Here is a 12,663-nt window from a genome sequence, read left to right as displayed (position 1 = left end):
GTTGTTTGCTGCCCAGCACACGGTTTCCTTCTTCTCATGTGCAAATCCCTTTTTTTTTTTTTTTTTTTTTTTTTTCTTGGATATCAGTCACTAGTTAAATCATCAGTAGTTACTAGGTATGATACACGTGGGCAGCACTTTCTGTTATTCCCCCAGTCCTTGATTAATCTCTTTCCCCAGTTTTATCTTGCATTCCAGCAGTATATTTTCAGCTGCAAATTTTTTTATTGATGTACTGAGATGGCTGACTTAGACCTCCATTTTGCCTTCTGTGTTCTCCAATCTCCTGTAAAGCAGGAGCACTGGGGAGATAATATGTTTTAGTAAACAGCAACATTGGTGGGGATCCAGGGATTTTATTAAAAAAATGTGTTAAGACCATGGGAAATGCTAGTATCACTCTTAGTAATATATAAAGGTTTTTTTCCCCCAGAAAATTGCAACTACAGAAGGCAATGTAGGTTGACGAAGTAGAGAGCTACACAATGCTGTCCAGAAATATAACATGCTTCATAGAAGGATCTAATCCTCCAGTTCTGCCATCTGCGAAGGAGATGAGATACTGGCTGGAAAAAATATTCTGTAATTTCACATAGAACATGCTCGGGTTTCCACTTTATTTAAATTCTGTGCAATTTAAATAGTCTGTTACTGGCATCTGATCCTGCACCGACTAAAACATGGCGCTGTGATAACCTGGAGCTGCTCCAAATCACAACACGGATTATACAACTAAAAATGTATCACAAAGGCCTGTGTCTTGGTGGAGAATTGCTGTGGGAAGTTCCAGTGTTGCCCTGCCGGTAGGCTCCCTTAGTCAGGGCTGAATGCTGTCTAGCCTAGGACCAGTTTGTGACAGTACAGCTTCTCTTCTTCAAGGAGATCCTTTTTCCAGCCTGTTTGTTCAGCTTGGGTAGTCTGAAGTCGCCTGGTCGCTGCACTGTAATGTCTCCCTTACTATTTGCATTGCATAAAAAATTAGTCTCTTCTGCTTTTGCTAATTCCTCTCATTGTTCTCAGCACTGCATTGAAAGATTGTTCTTGATGCACAAACGGGCATGTAATTATAAGTGTTCATAACATTTTGTTCTAAATATTTAATCTATTTAAACTCTTTATTGTTGAGGTTTATATTTGGAGCAGAAGTACCTTAGGAGTTCAATTATTGCACTACATAAAATGCTCTCCAGATCTGAAATTTTTTATCTGTTTCGGTTTTTTGAAATGCAGATTTTTGAATAACATGCATGCAATTTGCAAGAACAATTCTTATGCAAATTTTTATTACCTAGATCTTTTAAAATATTTTTTAATATTGACTATATTACCTCTACTATACTTTGCAATTGCTTGTGCTACAATAGGAGTCTTGGTCATAGATTAGGATTGCGCTGTTGAAGAATCTGTGCAAACATACTGAGGCTTCCAAGTAATTAAACTCTTGGCCTATTTGTTCAATTTTCAGGATCCTTATCATGGAACAATAGTACTAGCGACTGTGAAAGGAGACGTACATGATATCGGCAAGAACATTGTGGGAGTTGTTCTGGGCTGCAACAACTTCAGGTAAAGAGACTAAAGTTAGGTAGCTGGGAACACAGCTGTATAACGCTAACTAATTAATATCAGATCATGCCAGCTGTTATTAATGGGGAGGCAAGAGGCAGTATAGCCTCCTCCTTTAATACTTTTTTTGCTAATAAATTGGCATCTGAGGTGAATACAGTTGAACATCAACTGAAACGTCAATGAAAGCATCAGTTTTTGTATTTGTTCTGTATTAGTTAAATATAATAAGTATAATGTCTTCAACATGTAAGTATAATGTCTGGAAAAAATCAGATATGACAATTGTAGTAGGCAAGGCTACATGTGGGTTGTGTGTCGTGTTGGGAAAAAGGAAGCCTTGTAAGATTCCAAAGAACCTTTTAATATGTTTTTCAAACTGTTCGTTAACTATAAGGTTTAAAAAACTCGCTGGGGTATGTTTTTGTTAAATAAGAGATGAGGTTCTTGTCCTGTTTCTGAGCTTGAAAAGATGCAACTTCAAGAAAAGTTAGCTTTTTCAAGGCCTGTGTACATGCAGCAGCGTTGGCAACAGTGTTGGAATGAATGGCCACGTTTCCATCAGAGCCCTTTGTCAAGTGTCTGTCAAATGTTGCGCAAAGGTGAACCTGCTTTGGAACTCTGTCTTACCATTCATTCCTTTAGTTTTGTTTTTGACTTGGGGCTGTAATTAGCTCTAAAAAGAGCCAAAATGATCTCTTTATTTTAAAACACAAAGCCAGTAGCAGTGCTGTATATATGCAGTATATTCCGTTTCATTATCTCTTGAAACTCTGTCGATTGGTTTCAGGCTTTCTTGGGCTTTATTTAGACTTACTGAACTGAAGCCATAGTGTTTTCTGTCACCATGAGTGTGATTGAGATGGAATGAAGCTAGCAGGCTGGGGTGGCTTACTTGGAAAAAATAAAAACCTTGGCAATGGCTAGGGTTTATAGGAATAAAATGCTAGCAAGGGAAGTGCAGTGTCTCATTTCATAAAATGTAGCTTTAATAAGAGGGAAAAAAACCCTTAATGTGAATCACTTTATGTTCCTGACATGTGATGTCCACAAAACCTTTTTGTATTGTCCAGATAACTTCAGAAATGCCACTGCTGTTGGTTGACCCTGGTAGGCAGGTAGGCACAACACAGCCATTCACTCACTTCCACCCAGCCAACCTCAGTGGGTTGGGGAAAGAGGAAAGGAAGAATAAAAGCAAGAGAAATTGTGGGTAGAGATTAAAAATATTTAATGAGTGAAGAAGAAGTGGAAGTAAAGAGAAAGAAAAAACAAAACAAGTGATGCAAAAGCAGTCACTCACCACTCCTCATGGGTAGACTGTTCATGAGCAAAAGATTGTTAACCCCTACTAAACCCCTTCTCTCCCTTTTTATTGCTGAGCGTGACATCATATGCCATGGAATGTTTCTTTGGTTAGTTTGCACCATCTGCCTGGTTGTGTCTACTTCCAACCTCTTGTGTACCCCTCAGTCTGTTCCCTGGGGATTAGAGTGCGAAAGAGAGAAGGCCTTGATGCTGGGCAAATACTGTTCATCAGTAGTTAAAACATTAGTGTGTTATCAGCATTGTTTTGGTCACAAATCTAAACCACAGCACCATACCAGCTGCTATAAAGAAAATTGACTCCATCTCAGCCAGATTCAGTACAACCACAAAAAAAAAAAATATTACAAAAAAAAAGCCTTTTACACTTGAATTTTCTTATCTATTGTATCATTTGGAACTCTGATGTATTGAAAATTTTGCCAGACCCAGAGGTATTTCCTATATTAAAATTCTCAACAGAGGCCTTAAGAGAAATGAACAAACAAAAGTCTCAAATTTATCTTTAATTTTAGGTCAGTTATTTACAGTAAGAGTACTGTATTTGCCCTTGAGCAGAAATTTGAAATGTTTTTTTTTTTTAAGAATCTTGTGTCATCTCACTTCTTTTCACAGAGTTATTGATTTAGGAGTCATGACTCCATGTGATAAGATATTGAGAGCTGCTGTTGAGAACAAAGCAGGTATAGAGAGATTTCATTAGTACTCCTGAATTGTTTGATTTTAAACCCCACTCACGTTTTTTATTGCTACTCATTGCATTCCTGTGCTGTCTATGATTTGGTCAGACTATCTTCAGATAAATCAGAACTTTTGCATTAACAATCATAGTTATTTAGTATTTGGCACTTCCGTGAAACCCAGGCTGAGGCACTGAAAACCTGTATCAACAGGAAAGCTGCAAGAGAGACGTTTTAGTATTTGTTTTATGGATGGATAAATGGAGACTTGGAAAGGTTAGATAACTTCATGTTGGTTCTTAAATCAGTAAAAGAACTTGGCATTCAGCCTGCCAGATCAGTGAGTGTGAAATCAGGACTGAATTGTTCTAATAAATAATGAACATTCTGAAACAAGTTACAGTTGCTTTGAAACAGTCTATTGCATCTTGGAAAAGATGAATTGTGTGGAACATAGGTGGTGAAGTTGAAAACGTTTGCTGTTTCTGAGAGCACAGCTTATAATTATTTTGTCTTATTTCCCACCTCAGTGCTGAACTTCTGAGGTTGCTAATCAGAAGTAGTATATATTTATTGCTGAAACTAGAGCAGTACATATTCAGCAGCTGTGAAGACCGCTTGAGGAAAATCCTAAACTGGGCATTTGGCATCGCTTTCAATCTTGGAAAGCTTTCACTTTTTAATTAGGTCAAACCTTGCTTTTAGACTAGCAACTACCCTGCTCTTTTATCTCGCTATTTTCTGTCTGACGCATGAAGTTATCTGATGTATGGGAGAAATGCTTTCTGTAATAATTTCTGTGTCATTCTAGAGTAGATTTGCTAAACCTTTTGTGTATGTCTGTTTGTAAATTTGCAATAGATATAATTGGCCTGTCTGGTCTCATCACCCCTTCTTTGGATGAAATGATTTTTGTCGCCAAGGAAATGGAGAGATTGGCAATAAAGATTCCTTTGCTGATTGGAGGAGCAACTACTTCTAAGTAAGATATCTCGGTTGGGAAGAAGGGGAATGTATACGAAAGTAACGTTAACCAGGGAAAAAGAAAAGTTACAGCCGTTTCTCTCTCCCTTTCCCTTGTTTTCCCCTAGCACACGTACTGGTATGTATATACTTAAGACTGAATGTTATTTCTTTATATCAGGAGTCCTACAATATAGGAGTAAAATGTAATTGGGACACAACAAGTAATGGACACCTTAAACACTTCTTTTTTGCGAGCATTATGGATTTTGCAAGCGTATATTGTATATGGAAGTTTTATGTTTCCTTCTAAAATGTCACACACATATGCATATGAATACAGCTCTGTTCTTCTAAGGGGTTGAATAATCTGTTTCAATTCACCAAAGCATTGAGAAAATGCAGGATTTTGAGCCTCGAAATCGTCATGTTGACATCAGGGAGCTATTATCTTTAAGAAAGTTAATGTATTTTCCTGGATCACTGTTCAGTGCTGTGTTGATTGGGTTGAGACCCCAGTCCCGTTCAAGCAGGCTGGTAGGGAATAAATTCTAGCTGCTTGCCTTGAAATAGTTACCATTTTGCTTTTGATAGACTGAGCTTTCCTGTTGAGATCTTATTCTCTCAGATCTGTTCAAGTGAAATAATACAGCTGCTGTGATGTCCTGAAGACGAGTGTTGACAGCTCACTAACACCTGGTATTAACATTACCACCAATATGGTTTAGGCACGTGTAACGGCCTTGGGTCATGCTTTGCTAACTGGTTCATGTACAATATGCTTGAGCATGTTACAGCTCAGAAGACTGCAGAGGTCATTTCTTGCATAACTAGAAGCTGTTAGCAGCGTTGTTTTCTTTACCAGAGCAGCACGTGTTCTAGCAGAACCATTAGCTCAATGTATTTTGTATTTTTGGCCTTAGCAAATCGCCCCATAATTTGACAGGGTGGGGGGAAAAAGGGCTTTATTCTAACTGGAGGTCTTAGGAGAGCCCTTTCTTGAGATCTTTTTAGTGTTTGTACGCAGAGCATTGTGGCCTAGTCACTGATGTCAAATACCAGCATCAAACAGTATTGTAGAATTTATCCAGAGAGATGAATGTTGCCAACAGCAAGGCAGCACTAGTTTTATCCTTGAATATGGAAATTATTGAAGAATATAGGTATAATTTTGTAGACATAAATAATAATTTTATTCATGTGAACTGTATACAAATACATACTTATGCATATGCCCACACACATACAATTTCCATAAAATATATGTCAAGTAAATGTATTCTGTACGGAAGACTGGATTGGCAATATATATTTAATTTTACATCCACAGTCTTAAGTTTAACTTCATGTGTGCATTCTGGAAGGTTGCGTACATGTTGGAAGAACCATCTACACTTTTTCTCTGTAATAAGTAGACATTGTTACCTAAAATAAGGATACCATAAGTGCTTGGAAAGGTGGAAAGCGAAGTTAGTTTGAATGATAGACAGGGGCTGGATTTTGCCTACAGAATCTACATAAAAGAGTTTCTTCATAACTTACAACAATGATGAGCTTTGAATTCTTACTCTACTGCTTTGGTAAATTCAGATGCTGACAAGTAATGGTGACAGTTTTGTTGTGGTAATGTTTATTTTTAAAAAATATAAAAATGAATAGGTACTAGTTGATAAAGTGCCATTGTAAGACCGTGCCCGGTTTGTTTCCTCTCTGTTCCTATCAAAATAGAAAACACAATATACGTTTCTAAAAAATAGAGCTGCCAAGATCAAAAGCGCATCATCTAGAAGTAAATTAAGAAGCTTCTGGACAGTTGGTTACACAGCTGTGTTGCACAGTCATCAGTAACCTCCATGGCCAAGTGCTTAAAATATTTGCCAGAACCTGAAGAAAAATGAGATCTTATCTTTGCTGTGGAAGACCTCTTCCTGGGTTCTGATTTAAATTAATTTAAAAAATGGTGTTTGACTGTAGCATTTAAGAAAGCAAACTGAGTTTTGGTCTGCAATGTCTTCATTCCTGCACTTGCTTGCACAATTTGCCAGGACTCTGAGCAACAGGGGTAGCCAGCTGCATTTCACATGATAGCTTAGGCCTCAGTTTAGGATTCCAAACTTCAATTTGATCAACAAAGTACTATAATGTAGTGATTCTTTGTTATATGCTGAAGTATTTCCATGAGGATTGGAATATGAGTAAATGATAAAGAATTGGATGAATTGGGAGGTTTTTATGTGAATGTCTTGACTGATCAAGCAGGTGCAAGTTTGTAATATTTATTGACTACTGTCAGAATTCCTTCTTCAGGTGAGTAGAGAGCTTGTGCCTCCAGCTTTGAAGTAGAGCATCATAGAAATGCAGTAATCATCACTGAAATATGTTAATGCTAATCCGTAGACCCAGAGACTAGCATGTGGGAGGGAAAAATATAAGATGAGCAAAAAAGATTAAGAAAAAATAGGCTTAGTTTGGAACATTCTCGCTGCAATTTTCTGAGACTCAAACTAATGAGTTGCTGATTTTCAGTCAGTTGGTAAGACAGTGAGGGAATGTGAGTTGGCACACTATTTATGAAGCGTTTTGATACTCTTTTGAAGAAAAGTGTTTATGTACCTATTATTGAACTCTGTGTTTAATCATCCATGCATAGCAGATCGCTTTTGTCTTTTGAAGTTCTGGCCTATGCATTAAATCAGGATTTATTTTGCTGGGGGTTTTGTCTGTTTTGGGTTTTTTTTTTTTTTGTTTCTTTCAGTTGTGAAACGTTCACTCTTTCTTTTTCATTGAAGAACACACACAGCTGTTAAAATTGCCCCACGATATAGCGCACCTGTAATTCATGTCCTGGATGCATCCAAGAGTGTTGTGGTTGTAAGTTCTGAATCATAGTTTCTCATTCATGCAAAAATATATGCCCTGTTTTTCTGTTCTGCCTCTCATCCTTTCCTCTAAGGCTTAATATTATGGCAGAAAATTGAAGAGGCGCAACAGGGACCAGTTTCTAAACTACTGTTGCTTCAGTTATTTTTTTGCTGCCACGCGTTACCTCATCTGACTTGTGCCAATTATTGTCACTGGGTACCTTCATTTAAATGCCCATTTCTCTAGTGAGGGTGACATGATTCACTCTGAGTCCTAGCCTGTAGTTTTGACATGTTTTATAGCAAAGAGCAATGGGATTAAATGTGATATATTTCTGCAGTTAGTGATATGGCAACATTAGTACTGTGAAACATCTGGCTGGAGTTTCCGGGATGGATGCTCTCTCTGTCAAACAAATGGGTAGTCTTAGCTGGCAGATACCTGCTGGGAAGAAGTAGGCCAAGCTGTGTGGTGTTTCTATGACTATTCAGTCTCTAAAGTCTTGGAGTGTTCTTCTCTCAGGTCTTTCTAGAGCCAGACTTGGCTCTGCTAATATTACTGGTGTGGTAGGGCAGTACTCTGTCATAATCATATTCTTAAATATTTTTTGAACCTAGCTTGCAAATTAGCAGTAAAGCTTAGTTTAGTGTTGTCAAGAGTAATTGGCAATGAGTTTGAAAGACAGATAGCTTAGCCTGAAGTTCATACTCAGTCCTTACTATATTGTGTTCAAGTGTGGTACTTAGCGCTTTCTCTTTACATTTTTCAGTGCTCCCAGCTCTTAGATGAAAGTTTAAAGGATGATTTCTTTGAAGAAATACTAGAGGAGTATGAAGAAATTAGGCAAGAACACTATGAGTCTCTCAAGGTACAAATAAAATTGCTCTAGCTTCTTTTCTTGTTTGAATGGTCAGTACTTGCCTCATTGCTAGCTCTCAGTTTCAGCTCCTTATAAAGACCTTCAGGTGTATTTGTGCTGATTTAAAACATGCAGTAGAATTGATGGAAAACTTCCAGAAGTGCTTATAAAATCAAATTCTGTAACCTATAAGGGAAAATTCTGTATGAGTCTAACATATCCTTGGTAAATTCTTGGTTGTCCTCAATGGACAATCTCCATGAAGCTGGAAGTCAGCTTAACCGCCTTACAGGAGACCAGTGCTTTCCTGGAGCAGTAGCTGGAAACAGGGAACTGTATGGGGTAACTAAAATGGCACTGTTTGCTTTTGCTGGAACTAAGCCACACTCTGAGTACTTTACAACACCATGCTTTCCTGATGTGTTCATATTCTTTAGGGATCTGAGCAGTCTCAAAGTAGAGAGCTGAGGCTGGCATGCGAGGAAACTGAAGAGAAGTAAGCAATGGAATGTGGAGGTGGACTGTACAAATTAACAATAGGAAACAACATATAACTCCTCTGAGGCCATCTTTGTCAATAAACACGGAAGCAAATTGAAAGTCATCTGGGTCTTACCTGGTCTCTTCATAACGAAAGATAAATCTTGAGGCCTCCTGCTGAGGACATTTGGCTTGACCAAGTCTAAGACTGTCTTTGCACAGGGAACCAGTCCACTAAGCTGAAGTCAGTGAGCGCAGCACTCTCCTTTAAGCAGAGGTCAGCACTGAATTCGTGGGCCTTACTAAAGTTACTGTAAACTTCCTGTGCCTTTCAAAAGATCCAGTAATTTCCCCAGAGGCATGCTGCAGCCACTGGTGGTGGTATCACTGCAGGCTTAAGCTTTTTGCAGGCAATAGGAGAGCATCTTGCTGAACCTGTATTTTCATGTAATTTGAAGTAACAAAGGAACTTTTGATGTAGTTCAGATGAACTGGAAGTCTTGTAGGCCAGTTTCATTAGAAGTATATGGGAAAAAATAATGGTATGGTTGTGATGCAATCTTACTTTACACTTGTGAACTGGGAGTTGTTGGAACTGAAATTTCCTGTTGTCAGATTTGTCTCAAAGACCATTTTGAGTAAAACTCTACCACCAAGACAACAGTTACAGTTTATCTGTCTGAGAGATGGCTGTCTTTGAAATTATCCTTTGTGTTCATACAGGAAAGAAGATACTTGTCTCTCCAGCAAGCTAGAAGAAAAGGTTTCCATAATGACTGGTTATCAGGCCGTAAACCAGGTTAGTTTAAAAGTTGTTGTCTGTTGTTACTGTGCTTTTCCTTTATTTTATTTTATGTATTTATTTATATATTTTTAATTAGATTATGCTTCATTAAACTTCAGGATATAGTAGTGTAACAACTTGAGTAAACTGGTGTCTGTCTGAGCAGAGATTTTTTTTTTTGCATAAATTTGAGCATCCTGTTTCTGCTTTATATTTTTCACAGTATATTTAAAAAATAAATTGTTAATTAAAAAATTGGTAAAAAAAAAAAATCTAAAACAATGAGTTACCCATAACACCATATAATCGATGATCAGAAGGCTGGAACACCTATGCTATGAGGACAGGCTGAGAGAGTTGGGGTTGTTCAGCCTGGAGAAGAGAAGGCTCCAAGGAGACTTTATTGCAGCCTTCCAGTACCTAAAGGGGGCCTACGGAAGAGATGCGGAGGGACTCTTCATCAGGGAGTGTAATGATAGGACACGGGATAACGGCCTCAAACTGAAAGAGGGTAGATTTAGTTTAGATATCAGGAAGAGATTCTTTACTGTGCGGTGGTGAGACACTGGAACTGGTTGCCCAGAGAAGTTGTGGATGCCCCATCCCTGGAAGTGTTCAAGGCCGGGCTGGATGGGGCTTTGAGCAGCCTGGTCTAGTGGGAGGTGTCCCTGCCCAGGGCAGGGGGGTTGGAACTAGATGATCTTTAAGGTCCCTTCCAACCCAAACCATTCTGTGATTCTGTGAATCAAAGATAAGTCTAACGCCTGCTTTGCAAAATAATGTCAGACTGGGTCGTTATATTGCAAAATTCACTATACCATATTTAGGGAACACACATTCTGACATGGCATTTATATCAAATTGCTCCTTACACTTTTTCCTACTCCTCCCCTGTCAGTGTCTATACTGGTTTGTTTTGACTTTATTTTTTTTAATTAGAGACTAGAAGTATAAACAACATTCCACAAGAAATTGCATCGTGCAGTGATGTGAACACTTCACTGCTTTCTGTCATTTCTTTTACAAGGCTCAACAAGATGCTCATCTTAAAAAAGGTTGTGTTATGAAGTATTGAACAGCACAGACAAAACAAGTGCAAAGCTTGTGGCTACATCATAACATAGATACATCTTGCTTTTTCACTTGTGCACATGTATCTGAACAAGTGTGTGGTGGTTGCAAAAGTTCTTATAAATGTTAATTTACAGAAATATTCTACAGTACCGTAGCATGCAATATGTCTGTGTATAGAAAGCACGATTTGTAAATATGAAAGGTATATATGGCCATAAAATATGTTAGGTATTGGTAAGTTGTGTACGTTTTTTGGTCTTCTGTTTTGGCCAATATCTTGGCCAATGAAATAAGTCAGAAGTCCAACAGCTAATAAGTGTTGATTTATATGAAAGAACCAAAGGCCTTAAATTTTTATTTCAACTTTATATGCCTTTCACACTTCTTTTTATCACATTGTAACTGTAGGGTACGGTATGACTTGGGAACGATGTGACAGTGAGAATTCTAAGACAGTCACTTTGGAAGAGGTCATTTGCAGTGGTGGAGGCTGTTGAGCATCAGTTATGCTGCACATACAAGAGAAATTTTAAATTATTTTCATCATGTCAGATTATACTTCTCATTCCTACAGTTAAACCGAAATTCATCGGCACAAAAGTCTTTGAAGATTATGACCTGAACAGGCTGGTAGAATACATTGACTGGAAGCCTTTCTTTGATGTCTGGCAGCTTAGGGGAAAGTATCCCAACAGGGGTTTCCCCAAAATCTTTAACGATAAAACTGTAGGTGAGTATTGAAATTGCATATGCTTCATGTAAATAATCCTAACAGACCTGCCGTGCTGCAGTAAGATTCTGAAATGTCACTGACATAATTTCTTTAAAGCAACACCTAGCGAACCAAGTGTGAGGCTGAAGAATAAATGGGGGAAAATGCTCAATCATCTTATTTAGAATTCAGCCGCCAAAACACAGGGAGGTATTTTAACAACAGAAAACGGCAGCAGAGCACTTGATATATCTGTGTTGCCGTTTTGGGTGAAGACGGCAAGAGGGCTCTCTCTCCTTTTGAAGCTATTCAGTGGGCCTTGAAATAAATATATGATGAAACTGCAAGGGTGACACTGAAATCAATGTTCTGGATCTTCTGCACTGTGGTAATGTAGGTGCACATGCATGTTCTCTGTTGCTCATTTTATTCTGCGTCCTCTGCCTCTACTAGAATGGTGCTGGCTGAATTAATTTTTTTTTTTTCCAGGATATATGTTGTTACAGCTGTATAGACATAATCACACTGCTATCTTTCTGTTTACTGTATCTGACAGATTGTTGCATTCATCAGAGAATTATGTGGAAAATGAACCAATCTTCAGCAATTCTTAAACCCATTTTGCCAGTTGTGAAAACATGCCTTTTCTAAAGGGTTCTCCCTTTTTTTGATAGGTGAAGAAGCAAAGCGAGTTTATAATGATGCTCAAAATCTACTGAAAACATTGATTAATCAAAAGAAATTACAAGCCAGAGGTATGGTTGGGTTCTGGCCAGCTCAAAGTGTTCAAGACGATATCCAATTATATGCTGTAGAAGAGGCACTGGGATCTTCGGAACCAATAGCAAAATTTTATGGCTTGAGGCAACAGGTACAATGAAGAACATTTGTTAAATAAAGTGGGTTTTTTTTCTGAATTGGAAGAAAGTAACAGAAGTGCGCTGTTAAAATCTGTGCAGAAAATAGTGGTTGTAATCTGTCTGCAGCCATTGTCTTGCCTTTTCTTTCAGTAATAACAAGATCTTAGTGATGACCCAGATGCTTGTATTGTAGTATTTGTACTATTTTGCATTGTAGTAGTTGTACAAAATGCTTTATAGATTTGACATTTTCAGATATGACGTGCATCTTCTGTCTTCATTTTAATACGTCAGATGTCCTAAAGACTGTGCTGTATAAATTCATCACATGGATCCCATGCACTAAATTAAAACCTAATGAACCTTAATTCTATAATATCCCTGGATTCTGCCTTAAATGAAGAATTCTGCTTCACTGTGTTAAAGGTTAAAAACACCTATAATTAAAATACTTGGAAAACAAAGCTCGATAGAGAAAAGTGTTTTTGATAGTCTTA

General features: G+C 37.9%; 1 protein-coding gene across 5 annotated transcripts in view; it reads left to right on the top strand.

Moving 5' to 3' along the window:
- MTR (5-methyltetrahydrofolate-homocysteine methyltransferase) overlaps positions 1–12,663 on the top strand; it is a 53,390-nt gene that overhangs the window by 34,513 nt on the left and 6,214 nt on the right. For 2 of the 5 annotated variants that reach the window (XM_074580029.1, XM_074580030.1), the window contains 8 exons: positions 1,466–1,566; positions 3,508–3,575; positions 4,434–4,554; positions 7,325–7,406; positions 8,167–8,265; positions 9,460–9,535; positions 11,169–11,324; positions 11,981–12,177. In XM_074580029.1, coding sequence (XP_074436130.1) covers positions 1,466–1,566; positions 3,508–3,575; positions 4,434–4,554; positions 7,325–7,406; positions 8,167–8,265; positions 9,460–9,535; positions 11,169–11,324; positions 11,981–12,177 — 900 coding nt within the window. Of the gene's footprint in view, positions 1–1,465; positions 1,567–3,507; positions 3,576–4,433; positions 4,555–7,324; positions 7,407–8,166; positions 8,266–9,459; positions 9,536–11,168; positions 11,325–11,980; positions 12,178–12,663 lie in introns of those variants that run through there. The other 3 variants (XR_012586136.1, XR_012586135.1, XR_012586137.1) reach the window with 3 other exon arrangements.

This window comes from Larus michahellis, chromosome 3, assembly GCF_964199755.1.
Source record: "Larus michahellis chromosome 3, bLarMic1.1, whole genome shotgun sequence".
Classification (NCBI taxonomy): Eukaryota; Metazoa; Chordata; class Aves; order Charadriiformes; family Laridae; genus Larus; species Larus michahellis.
This window is presented reverse-complemented; position numbering and strand designations above follow the sequence as displayed.